We start from the raw sequence: 13,576 nt of genomic DNA on the forward strand, positions 1-13,576 counted from the left end.
AGTTCCACACACTCCTATGTCAAAGTTTCATCATTCTCCAAAATTACCTCCACCTCTAGAATATTCCAGTTAAGCCTCCCTCATGTCTCCACGACCCAAGCTCAAGACTTCAAGAGTCATCACCGCTCCTCCCTCTCGCTTGGACCCCATATCCTGTTCTGCAGGGTTTTCACTCATAAAGTCTCTCCTGTCGGCCCCATCTACTTTGTCCCTGCTGTCATCACCATCCAGACTTCACGTCTTCTCCTACCTCCTTCTCAGCCTTTGGGCTGCAGGCTCTCTGCCCGGAACACACCTTTCCAGAGATACGTCGGGGATCATCACTTCACCACTGACGTTGCGGTCCAACCACTAAGCAAATCAGCCCAGCATTCCCAGTAGCCTTGTCCAACTCTCTACCCCCCAATCTTCCTACCTCAATGCTCTGCTCTGGCTGAGCTGGTCTCTCTCCTGTCCTGCTACGTGCAGCCCACAGTCATCCACATTTTGGGAGCAAGCACTGTGCTGGGGCTGGGATGCAGGATGAATGTAGCATACTTGCTGCCCTCACAGTTCCGCCTGAAGAACAGACAGACTGCTGTCTTCCAATGTGACAGGTGGAGGCCTACACAAAGGTATATGCAAGGTAAGGCAGATTCCAGGTAAAGGTGAGTGACAGGAGAGGTGGTGCAGGGGAAGGAGGGGGGCACTGCTGACTGGGATCAAATCCTGGCTCCGCCATTTTTTTTTGCTGTGTGACCTCAGGAAAGCTAATTAACCCCTCTTCTCCCAGTTTCCTTATCTGTAGGATGGAGATGATCATACCATCTGTCTTATGGCACTTCTGTGAGGGTTAAAGAATTAATATAGATAAAACCCATAGAACATTCCAAGCTCATAATATAAGTCAATGAACTTCTGCTATATTACCCCACTTACCCGCCACCACCAACTCCCTCACATACCCCTCCACCCCTGGAGAATGAAGTCAATTCAATACATACTGAAGATCTGCTTGGCCTCCCCAGGAAGCACCCTCTGACCCACGAGCTCCTACCCCCCTGACCACTCCCTCCCCTGAATCAGGATAGCGCTCTCTATCTACTCAATGAAATATGCCTGGCGGGGTGTTATCTCTGTGATATCAGCCTTATCTTTCCAACTCTATTGGAGATAGAGGAACTACGGGACAGGTGAAGGAGGAAGAAACATTCATTAAGCACACCCCAGGTGCACACATTTTTATATACATTATCGCAGGCGCCTTTCCCAACCATGCATCATCCCTGCTCCATACTGAGGACATGGAGCATCCCAGCAGCAAAATGATTTTTTCAAAAATGGCCCAGATAACAAGCTAACAAGCGGCAGAACCACAATTTGACCTCAGCTTTTTCTCACTCCAAAGTCAGCGCAAGTCCCTCTTCACCCAGCTCGCTCTCTCACCTGGGCGGCACTGACCTTGCTGCCTACTTCCCTTACCCCCCACAGCGACTTGAAGTAAGAGACATCAAAGGCTGTGCACCAGGCCCTTTGACCTCGCAATTCCACTCCTAGGAAATCATGAACGCATTATGCAAAGATACAGCCACAATATTGTTTGCAATAGTGAACAAACTTTAAACTGCCTAAACGTCCAACAAGTGGAACACAGCTTGAGCAAACTGGGGTGTGCCCACGTGATGGAACACCATAGAGCCCTCAAATGTCAGAAACATGTCTTTACTGACCTGGAATGATGCTTCCCATGTACTGTTGAGTGGGGGGATGGGTTAAAATGGTCTGTACCATGGTATGCATACGTGCATGTGTGTGTGTGTGTGTGTATGTGTGTGTGTGTGTAGAGAGACAGAGACAGAGACAGAATCCTCAAATGCTATTCAAAACCGAAACGGAAGCTATCTCTCAGGAGTAAGATTATGGGTGATTTTTATTTTTTCCTTTATGCTTATCTGTAATTTCTGATTTTTCTGCAATAAATATGTTACTATTTCCATAGAAAAATTAAAAAAAAAAACCAACTGCTACACATGTTCATATCTACCCTGTTATCGGTCATCCACATCTTGGGAGGAATTATTTGCCACGAAGTTTACGTTGAGGAACAGCTAGCTGAGAACCAGCTCTGACTGGAGGACAAAATAAGTCAAGAGGGCACGGGTTACAGCTCAGAAAAGGCAAACCAAGTCCTTGAGAGCACCAGAGATGAGGGCCAGCCAGGGGAGAGGGGAGGGCAGGCAGCAGGAGCTGAGGAAGGAGAGAGCTGCAGGTGTGAGGGGAGCAGGGGGAGACTGCAGCTTCTCTTCAGCCCTGCCTGTGGCCAGCCCTGCTGGGATGCTGTGCAACCTGTGTCGGTGACAGGACGGCATTTCAATATTTAAACAGACCCAGCTTTGCCGTAACAAATGCACTCAATCTCCAGGGATCAATCCCGTGCCACAGGCCCTGCTCCACAAATCAAGTTTCTGGGGCACGGAGCCTTTCCCACCCTCCCCCCCACACCCCATGCAAGGACCTGCAAGATAATAGCACGGACAACTGAGTGATGAGCCCGGCTTCCCTTCAGTGACAAGGGCAGCCAGCCTGAAGGCCGCGTTATTGGCTTTTCCACTGCAGCTCGAAGCTAAAAGCACATGAGCCTTAGAGAATGCGGGGCCTTAATGCCCTCAAAAAAAATTTTTTTTTAATAAGACTGCAATAGTCATCTGATTCTCCCTGTACACTCAGGTATAGGGGAATCCAGAGTAATTTTAGGAAGTTGAGGTCAAGCAGATTTTCTGAGACTAGCTTGGGTGCGAGCAGTGTCTGCCCCGTACGCCAGTCTGCCCACAGCCCCTCTCGGCCTGCAACAAGGCTGTCCAACATCTTGTCTCCACAGAGAAGAGCCTCATTGTTAAGCCACTGCCCAGGAAGAAAGGAGCCCATGGTGTAGGGAAGGGGGGAAGGGGTGCTGACGGGGGAGGTCTAGACACTTAAGAAAGGAGCCCCCTCCTTGACGAATCAGGAAAGTGACATCATAGCCCCTGAAGGGTAGAACCAGGACCAGACCCCCAGACTCTTTGCTTTTCGTGCCATACCCTTCTCCCTCCAGGATTCCACCATCAAGAAGAGCAGGAAGTAACCCCAAACCCTATTCTGACACTGCCCCAATTGGGCATAGTTATACCCCCACGAACTTCTAGAAGGGAGGCAACAATGAAGTGGCCGGGTTTTCAGTCATGGGCTGCACAAAAATACATGCCTGTGGGGTGAGGGTGGGGGAGAACAGAGTTTTACTGATATGGAGGCCGAGTTGAGAGCACCCATTCCTGATGTGTGAATACCCGACATGACTCAGAGGTGAGTCATGCTCCCGGGAGGGCTTTGATCATGTCTATTTGCCTTTTGCCACTAATCCACCCTAATGCCCCAGTTTGTGGGGGGAGGGTAATTTTAATAGATTTAAATTTAAAAGGCTTAAAAGTATATAATCTATTCCATCCCACTGACACCAGCTTGGCAGCCTGACGCCTAGAAGCCATCTGTTAACAGTGGACATGGCTTCACCTCATAAATGAGATGTATGTGATCGTTAATTCACTTCTGGTATTTTTAGAGACAGGGAGAGGGGTTGGGTGGAGGGGCAGAGGGAGAGGAGAGAGAGAATCCTAAGCAGGCTCCACGCCCAGCACAGAGCCGACTCGGGGCTCGATCTCACAATCCTGAGATCATGACCTGAGCCAAAATCAAGAGTCGGACACTCAACCGAGTCGTTCAGGCACCCCATTAATTCACTTTTAAAGATTTATTTATTTATTTGGGGCGGGGGACGGGCAGAGGGAGAGAGAGAGAATCTTAAGCAGGCCCCATGCTGAGTGCAGAGATCAACGCGGGGCTCCATCTAATGACGCTGAGATCATGACCTGAGCCAAAACCAAGAGTCACACGCTCAACCAGCTGTGCCACCCAGGTGCCCCTAATTCACTTTAAAAACATGTTTTTTCTTCAACTCGCAGGTGAGCCAAACTCCAGGGTAGGAGGGCATATTTCACCCGCAGAATGTGTGGACAAGTCCCTTCACCTCTCTGCACCTCAGTTTCTTCATATTAAAGAGAGGTCAATCGTCCCTGCCTCTCAAGGTGATTGTGAGGAACTACAGAGACAACATGCACAACGGGCTCAGCGCTGTGCTCTGCACACTGTAGGCACCACGAGCAGCATTATCACCGTGATCGGAAAACACTGGGAACAAAAGACAAGTGTTGGCAAGGCTGTGGAGAAGCAGAACACTTGTATACTGCTGGTGAGAACGCAAAATGGTGCAGCTGCTCTGCAAAATAGTATGAAGGTTCCTCAAAAAACCAAACATAGAACTACCATAGGATCCAGCCATCTCACTTCTGGGTATTTGTCCAAAAGAATCGAAGTCAGGATCTCAAAGAAATATTAGCACTCCCATGTTCATTGCAGCACTATTCGCAATCGCCAAGATGGGGAAACAACCTAACTGTCGTTAACAGATGAACTGATAACACAAATTTGGTAGATACATACAATGGAATATTCTGAAACTTTTAAAAAGGAATCCTTCGATATGCAACAACATGAGTGAATCTCAAGGACGTTATGCTGAGTGAAATAAGCCAGTCCCAGCAAACAAATACTGCCTGATTCCACTTCCATGAGGTATCCCAAATAGCCAACTTCATGGCATCAGAGAGTGGAATGGTGGTTGCCGGAGGCTGGTGGAGAAGGGGAGTTAGGAAATCGCTAACCAGTGGGCATGAAGTTTCAGTCGAGCGAGATGAATAAGCCTTACAGACCTTCTGCACAACACTGTGCCTATATTCAGCAATACAGATTGTACACTAAAAAATTTATTAAGAAGGTAGATGTTATATATTCTTTCCAGAGCAAAATAAACTTAAAGTTAATTTTTTAAAAAATTTTTAAAGAAAACACTGGGAATGGGCAGCTGGGTGGCTCCATTGGTTAAATGTCTGCCCTCGGCTCAGGTCATGATCCTGGGGTCCCTGGATTGAGCCATACTCAGCGGGGAGCCTGCTTCTCCCTCTCCCTCTGCCCCTCTCCCCTGTTCGCACTCTCTCACTCTCTGTCTCAATTAAATTTTTAAAAAATCTTTAAAAAAAGAAAGAAAAGGAAAAAACCGGGAAGGGAAAAAAAAACTTCACAACTCACTTTCATTGTGCCCAGCGAAGGGGTACGTGGGGACTTTGCTCCTCCCTGAATGGCTGCTGCTTAGAGACACAATGTTCTCCCTTTCTCCCCCCTGAATATCACCCCATCACCACCATCTTCTCTCCTATGACACTTCTTGAGCAAAGACAATGAATGGCAAAGTGGGTCTCATCCAGAGTCAGTCCCAGTGATGCTAATAGACAATTCAGGGTTGGGAGCAGTTGGAAAGAGAAGAGATAAACATTTAGAATGATTTTTAAAACATCCCAGTAGCCCGACCCAAGGACTGCTTTCCTATGTCTGTCTCCAGTTATCATCGCACCTCTAAAAGGGGGCTAATGATCCTGTTAGGATTTAAAGCTATTAAGTAAATTAAGGCCAAGTGCTGGATTGCTGAGCTTTATAGGGGACTCCTGAGTTTTAGATCAATCCTGGAAAAAAAAAAAAAAAAACAGGAAAGGAAAGACTCTAAAGAGACCAGCTAAAACAGTGAAGCAAGCCTATGGCAGTTGGCATGGAGAATTCCTAAAGACTCTAGAACTTCCAGATGCCAAAGCAAAGAATAATAAAGAGGCTGAACAGTCAGATGCCAGAAGCCTTCGAATTTGAATGAAGTAGACCAGTCACTCTCAAAAGTCAGTATTCAGAAGTGTCCCCTGAGGAGCTCTCAAAAAATGCAGGTTCCTGGGCCTGCTCCTCGTGGTTCTGATGCAGGAGGTCTGGTATGAGGTCTGGGAATCACATTTTCATAAGCACTTCAGTTCTCTCTGTGCACCCAGCCCAGGTCCACACTTTGACAAACACTGACGAACTTCCGCACAAAGTCATACTCAGTTGTTCTGTTTGTGGGTAACAAACACTTTTCTTTGGCAAAAGATTGAAAACGGAAGAAACAGAACTTTTATCCTTAAGTTTGGTAAATGTTCAGGATAGTTAATAGGGATTCGTTCCTTGCTGGAAAATGAAGTATTCATGTACACACACACCACAGATTGGGTAAAAAAAATAAATTATGTTCAGATGATTATTTCTCTGAGATGGAATAAATTCGATGGCTGAGTGAAAGGCAACAGACAAACTATCACCTGAAGTTAGCAGCTAAGAGAATATTTCAACCACCCATCTTGAAAGGGATGCTTGGACCAAGAACACAATAGGACTACTACATATAGGAACATAAACCTCTGAAAGAGAGCTGTTAGTACTCCACATATAAACCCAGAAAGAGGTGGGGGGCGTACAAGGTGGCCTAACATTTTCATCAATAACTCAAAAGATGGAGTGGGGATTATGCAAATCAAACTGTAGACAACACAAAAACGGCCAGGATTGCAAATCTGCAGAGGATGAAATTCAACTACGGGGCAATGTCTTTAAATTTGCCTTTATTGAATCTTGTATATTGAAGTCACATATTACTGTATCTCTTTATTGAGACTCAATAGGGCTAAATGCAGAGTGATTTATGGAAGAAGGAATAATCAAATGCATTAAGTAGAAAAGAGCATGCACCTGGCAAGGCATGGGGTCAGGACAGGCACTGCATGGGAAGTCGTGGCATGGGGCACAGTGCAATGGGCAGGCCAAGTACTTCTGTTCTCTACAGATACAGGCTGTTATTAAGAGCCAATGTGTAAAATAAACAAGGAAATGTGTCTGTTACTCTCAGAGCTACTTGGCCTTGGTGTTACTTCCAGTAGGAGTGCTGAGCTGAAATGTAAACCTGGAAGGGAATTTAGAGGTTATGGGATGTGGCCCTAGATAAACCAAGAATACAAGGGGACGTGACAAGGGCTTCCAGAATAGACAAAATGCTCAATGTGCCTATTTGTTGGGAAAAGATATGCAAGAGATAAGGGGGCCTGTAGGAGAAAAAAAAAATTTAGCTCCTATTAAGGAAAAACAATCATTCAGAGCACAATTGGAATCATGGAAGAAAGGGTAGCTTATGGTAACACCATCCCTGGGGACACTCAAGGAGGTGACCAGACACCTCCCTACTTAGGATGCATTAGAGATTATTAAAAGCATTCCTTGCTCAGTTCGAGGGTGGAGGGTGGGCCTCATGACCTCTCCAAAGGTCATCCCTATCCCAAAGGATCACATGTCTGAAGGGCACCAGATAAAAATAAAGTCTATTAATCACCAAGCTGCCACACAATTTCTTACGAGAGCCAGAAGAGAGAAGGGCAATCTACGGTGGACCTTGGTCCCCTGAGGGAGGAGAAGGGAGGCAGCGGCTGCGTGGGCAGAGCCAAGGAATCAGCCACCGAGACTTCCAGAAAGCCAACATCAGACCTTCATGCAGGCCTCCCGAGCATCACAGGATAAACAGAAGGAGGAAGAGACCATGGGGACAGGAACAGGAAAAGAGCGAATGGTCTTGAGAGCCCCTAATCACAGCCACAGGAGCGGGGGGAGGGGGGCGAGCATGATGCAAGCACTTGGCGCAGAAAGAGGGCAGCCAGGCAAGAGAGGGACACCCACAGAGGATGCTCCATGGAGGTGACGGATGAGGAGGCAGACGGCAGACAAAGGAGTGAAGAGAGGAACTGAGAGGTGGGTGAAGATGGGCATGTGGGGTGTGCCTGGGAATATATGGGATTATTGGCTGCAAATCCCATGAAAACTGAAGAGATGGTGCAAAAAGTAATCCTACTAGCTATGGGAGCAGAAAATCACATCACAAAAATAAAGCTTTTTAAAAGAGGAATCGAACGGCAATGCCCCAGTCCCAAAGCAGCTGTTGGCATTCTTGAGGGCTGGGCTGCTACAGCCTGACACAGCTGGAAAGTCTGCTCCTCGGGGGTCATAAGGACCCTTCCCAGCCCAGAAACAGTCCCCAGAGGGCTCGCATGCTAGGGCTTCTGTGCTTCCAAACAAAACAGACACCCTTCCAGGATGCAAGACCCAGGCCAAAGCAGGCAAGGCCTGACATCGCCAGGAGACACCGGACCCTATGCCCTGCTCCCTCCTCATCCTGGAACAGAACCACTGTGGGATGGAGATGTTACCTGCAAGAGTTGTCTCAGGAATGCCGTCTGCACGGTGTATTAAACAGCCAAATGGGGGTCATGGAGTTTGAGTTCTTCTAGCAAAATGTTCTCCAACCAGCTGTCACCCCACGGGGCACAGAACAACTTTTTGAAATCAAAAGAGGCCAGTGAAGAGGGAGGAAAAGGGCACCACCCCGATGTGCTCCCTGAGCCCCAACTCCCCCACTCGCCCTCTACTTCCACAGACACTGCAGACACTGCCAGATGCTAGTGGAAGGAACCACCGTGCCAGGGCCCTGCCTGAGCCACCTCGAGGCCCTCCTGCCTGGCCCAGCTCTGCGTCCTCGGAGGGGAGAAGACACAAGGGGAAGACGGTCAGGGAGTGTGGTTTCTCAGGCGGTCCCTGCTATGGAATGAGCAGATGGCGCCCCACACAGTGAGAGGTCACTAGGGAAAGGATTTTAAACCCACCACCCAATGCTCTGGTAGGTGAGAAAGGCAACAGCATTTGAGAGCTGATAGCAATCCTCTGAAAGCTGAAGGTTTCAGGAGGCACACCCCCTGGCCCTGCTCCCTGCCCCACTCTCCAGCTCCTCCCCTCCCCAGCTCTGTCTGCACCCCCTACACCCAGGAGCCAGGCAGTCCTTGTCAAGAAAGGCCTGTGAAGCAAGCAAGAAGGCTGGCAATGGATCGAGGGCCATTTATTAAGCTAAGTCGTCGTCAGGGAAAGATTCATAACTTGCCCTACCTGGGACAGGAGAGAGAGAAGGAAATGAAAGGGAAACGTGAAAAGCCAAAGGAGCCAAGTACCTTTGTCGGTGGATTTTGAGTTATGCATTTGTTTGTAACTCTCTGAAATAGAGAAAGAAATAGAGGATGAATCTTCAGGAGACAGAGAGAGAGAGAGAGCGCGCCAGAAGAAAGCCACCGAGCAGGCGCTGCCAGAGACAGGAGCCGGGCACCAAAGACAGGAGGCCTCCTGGGTGGGCGAGTGGCAGCGGTGGCAGCCAAAGGAGGTGGTGCCTTCGCGGAGGGGGCAGGCGTGCAAGCTGGGATGCAGGCCCAAGAGGAGGAGCCAAGGAGCCTGAGGCTGGGGGCGCCACAGCCAGGGAAGCATCGGGAAGGGGCTGCTGAGCAGAGGCGGGAGCAGGAAGGTGGCACCTGCCGTACTTACTGTCACAGACGTAAGGTTTGTCATGGTCTTCCTGAGAGGCAGCGTCATGCCTCCTCCTGCCACCTGCAGAGCCACGGGCCTGGGGAGACAAGGAACGAGGACGCTTGTTATGGCGGTGGTCACCACGGCTCCTGAGCACTACTCTGTGACGCCCCGAGCACTTTACCGACATCTCTTCATCCGGTCTTCCTCACAGCCTTGGAACCAATGCCAACCCCATTTCACAGGCCAGGAAACCGAGGCCCAGAGAGGTCAGGTAACTTGCCCCAGAGCACTCAGCTACTCAACCCACATCACCTCATTAAACGTTCACAACTCCAAGAGAGCTACTACTATTATCTCCATTTTACAGATCAGGAGACTGAGGCAACCGCAGGTTAAGTAGCTTGCCCAGGGTCACTCTGCTACTAAGTGCGGAGCCAGGGCGTAAACGCACAACAGTCAGACTGCAAAGCCTACATCTCCCCAATCCCTGCACTCTGCGGTTGCCCACGGGGACCTCCTCCTCCGGCTGCTTAGCCTTCCGGCTTCATTGACCCCACGTGGAGATGCCCACCCCGCTCCCCTCAGCTGACCGGATGATGGCAGACCGGAGCAGGTAGTGTGCCTGCAGTCATCAGCCCGGGCTCTCGCCCCAGGCTCACACTGTCCCCTTCAAGTCTCTCAAGGGCCAGCCAGGCTTGGCATCCGGTCTAGGGCATGAGCCCGGGCATGGCAGGGAGCCCCCCTCACCCTTCTCCCCTGCTCCTCCTGGGGGCGAACTTCAGCAGAGGCCTCCCTGTGTGACCTGCCTCAGGTCAGCGACAAAGGCCTTCATGCCTCACAGTCTCCTGAGGCCAGACTACTGATCCCACCACCCTGCATGCATCTCCAGAAAGAGCCGGCATGACCGGGGTGGGGTTGGGGTGAACTCTACCTCCAAGGATGAGGAGAGCAGCCAGAGAGGGGGCTGGCAGCTCTGCAGCCCCAGGACGGTGGCTACAAGAACACGGCAAGGTTTATTTTTAAACCTTTGTAAGTCCCACATGGTCACGTGTCTAGCACCCTGGCCTCCTCCAGGTCATTCTCTGGTAATGAGTGGCAGTAAACTCCCAGCCAGGGAAAGGGCCTGCTGCGGTCTTTGGGGACAGAGAAGGAGCCACAGCAGATGAGAAATAAAACACGGCAGCCACCTGGGGTGCAGGGGAAACGCGGCAGTCCCAGGGGCTGGGCCTGGACAAGTGGCCCTGGGGACTTCAGGGCCAAAGGCCTGCGATGCTCACACACACACACACACGCACACGCACGCACACGCACACCCACACTCACTCACTGGGGATTTCACAGCGGAAAGGCCTGTACCCCAGGCCTGCGATGCTCACACGCTCTCACAAAACACGCACTCTTCACAATCAACACCACCTGCCAAGCTACCACCTCCACCACCTCCTCAGCTTGTCTCTCTCCAAAACAAGTTACAAAATTCCACCTCCCTCCTTCCCTCCCGCCCACCGCTTTGCCTCTCTGCCTCCCTCCCCCCTCCCCCTGCCCTCATCACTCAGACTTGACCCGAAGGGGGAGCTGTGAGGTGCTGTGGCCACCCGCGGGCACTGACAGGCCTCCCCACCTGCCCAAAGACGGGGAGGGCGGTCACCCTCAGCTGCCCTCGCCCCCCACGCCCCCGTGGTGAAGCCAGGGACAGCGTGACGTGTGCAGCCCGCAGCCCTGTCACAGCCGCCTGCAGCAGGTGAAAGCAAGTCAAGCAGAATGACAGCCAACGGCAGACACGGGGAAGGGGCTCTGAGAGACTAAAAATACCTCCTGGGATAAGAGGAGGAGATGCAGGCCCTGGAAGCACGCACTCCTGGGGGAGCCGCCAGCGGGAGGGGGAGGGCCCCCCTGAGAGCCAGGGTTGGATTTCACCCTGCAGGGCTGACCAGCACGGTCACTTCCACACTCTCCCTGCACCTTGGTTTCCTCAACTGCAGAATGGGCACATGCAAGGGCCTCTTCCTGTGGCAGTAGCACTCCTGAAGTCTCCGGGAATCGCTCAGACTTGCAAACTCAGAATCCCGTTAGTTTGCTCAGATGTCCCCTCCTCAGGGAAGCCCTCCTTCACCAACCTAGATCTATGCATACCCTCTCCATCATTCTCTTTCCCCTGCCCAGCTTTATTTTGGTCCCAGCTCTCAGCATGGTCTGACATTATGTTATACATGTTGCTGGTGTACTTGTCGATCTTCTGTCTCCCCAACAAGCGGTGGAGAACGGCTACTTGGCCCACACTGTATTCAGAACCTGGTACAGGGCCTGCCACTTAATTAAGATACACTTAATTAATAGATTCGGCTGAATCTATTGTCCGTCAGTCGGTCAGCAAGTCAGTCATCTTTGGTTCCTCTCCTTCATTCTTAATATCCAAGTGCTGTTGTTTCTTCCTTCAAAGGCCATCTTAGGCTTTGCATTTCCCTCCTGTTACACATTTTAATCCAGGAGCTCATCCACTGACCCTGAGCTGCTCAAAGAACCCACCAGCTGGGGGTCTACCTCTGCACTGCCCTTCCCAGTCCACCCTGCATGACTCCCAGTTCAATTAGACAAATGGAGTGAAGGATAGAACCCGTGGTCATTCACTCATTCAGTCATTGCCGTCTAAAACCCACTGACACATCCAACAGCAACCTAGTGCCAATCCCATCACATTCCCCTCATGCTCATGCCATGACCCCTGTCATGGACCAGCCTCTCCTCGGCCAACCACACTGGTCCATGCTGTAGCCCCACGAACATCCCACTCCTCCAGGAACTTTCCTCTTGCCAGTTTGAGGAGTAAAAAGATCGTCAGCTTTAAAGTCGGACAAGCATAGGTTTAAACACCAGCCACGTGGCTGTAGACAAATTACTTCTCTGAGTTTTCATTTTCTCAGCTGTAGAATGGGCACAGCAACACCTTTAGTGCAGAGTTGCTGAGAGGGTCCGCGCTAAGTGTGTGAAACCACAGGGGACAGCGCCACATCCACAGGAAGTGCTCAATAAATTACTTCCCCTTCTTGCCCAAGCTGATCTCTTCTCTCTCCTCTGAACTTTTATTGCATTTGGTTAGTGCACAGGCAGAAGCCTGCTGTTTTCTAATTGTATCATGGCCATTCGCATTTTCTCCTCAATTTAATCCCAAGGTCCTTAAGAGCAAAGATGGCGTTTCGTACTTTATTATACGCCCAACACTTAGATCTATGTTGGGCACATAGCATCCAAAGCTCTTTCACACGTGTTAGTTCAGTTCATTGCTACCATACACCATGAGTTACAGAAAGTAATACGACTCCCATTTGGCACTTGATGAGACCGGCTCTAAGGAGATTTGTGACTTGTCCACAGTCACAGAGTCAGTAGAAGGAGCAGGACCTAGGTTTCCAGACTCTATTCTGTAAAACTTGGAAGCTGACTGTCCAAAAGAAACCAGTCCCCCTCTCTGAGAATTGCCCACCCCACCCCACTCCACTCCTTCCCACCCCACCTCCTATTCAGGCACTGGTGCGCCAGGACAGCCTTGATCGTACCATGTGGCCCAGCCCCACTGGCCACAGTTGATTGGCTGACTCAAAAGTGGTCACATGACCTAGGCTGACCCAATCAGATTCTACCTCCAAAGCGCTTGGAGTTGGGGCAATGACTCCAGTGAGTATAGGCCCTTGAACTGGAAACCCATCAATACAGGGGCTATGGAGCCAAGGGCACAGAGAACCAGGAAACACGGTCTTTTGATAGAAAAATAAAGAAGGAAGAAGCAGAGGCCACGAGCTGCCTAGGTTCCTTATTCTTTCCCAGTCCTAAGTCCCTGCCATTTTTCTTGTCCTTCCTGAGGGTCGAATCTTCAAAGATTGTACATATTTGGGGCAATGACCCAACAGCTTTTCAAATACTCCCCATTTTGCTGAAATGTTTAGTTTCTTGCAATTAAAAGACCCTTGACTCGGACAGGCTCAGAGAGCTAGTTCCTCCATAGAAGTTGTTCTCAAGTAATGGTTCAGGGATCCCTGGGGATCCTTGAGACTGTTTCAGGGTGTCTGCAAAACAGTATCAAATAGTACTAGAATGTTACTCGAAACTTTACACCCTCATTCTCTCACAAGTGCCCAGTGGAGTTTTCCAGAGGCTACCTGACATAATGATGTCATCATCACTCTGTGTGCTGGTGTATTATGAAGATTAACATTTTTTTTCTGCTTTAATTTCTAATATGGTAAGTATCACTAGTTATAACCCACTA

The 13,576-nt window shown here is 50.0% G+C and overlaps 1 protein-coding gene across 5 annotated transcripts in view; it reads right to left on the reverse strand.

Annotated features, from left to right (window-relative positions):
- DPF3 (double PHD fingers 3) overlaps positions 1–13,576 on the reverse strand; it is a 286,307-nt gene that overhangs the window by 87,181 nt on the left and 185,550 nt on the right. For all 5 annotated transcript variants that reach the window (XM_034642253.1, XM_034642251.1, XM_034642255.1 and 2 more), the window contains exon 6: positions 9,328–9,406. In XM_034642253.1, the coding sequence (XP_034498144.1) occupies positions 9,328–9,406 (79 nt within the window). The remainder of the gene's footprint in view (positions 1–9,327; positions 9,407–13,576) is intronic.

The sequence above is a fragment of the Ailuropoda melanoleuca genome, chromosome 14 (genome assembly GCF_002007445.2).
Source record: "Ailuropoda melanoleuca isolate Jingjing chromosome 14, ASM200744v2, whole genome shotgun sequence".
NCBI lineage: Eukaryota > Metazoa > Chordata > Mammalia > Carnivora > Ursidae > Ailuropoda > Ailuropoda melanoleuca.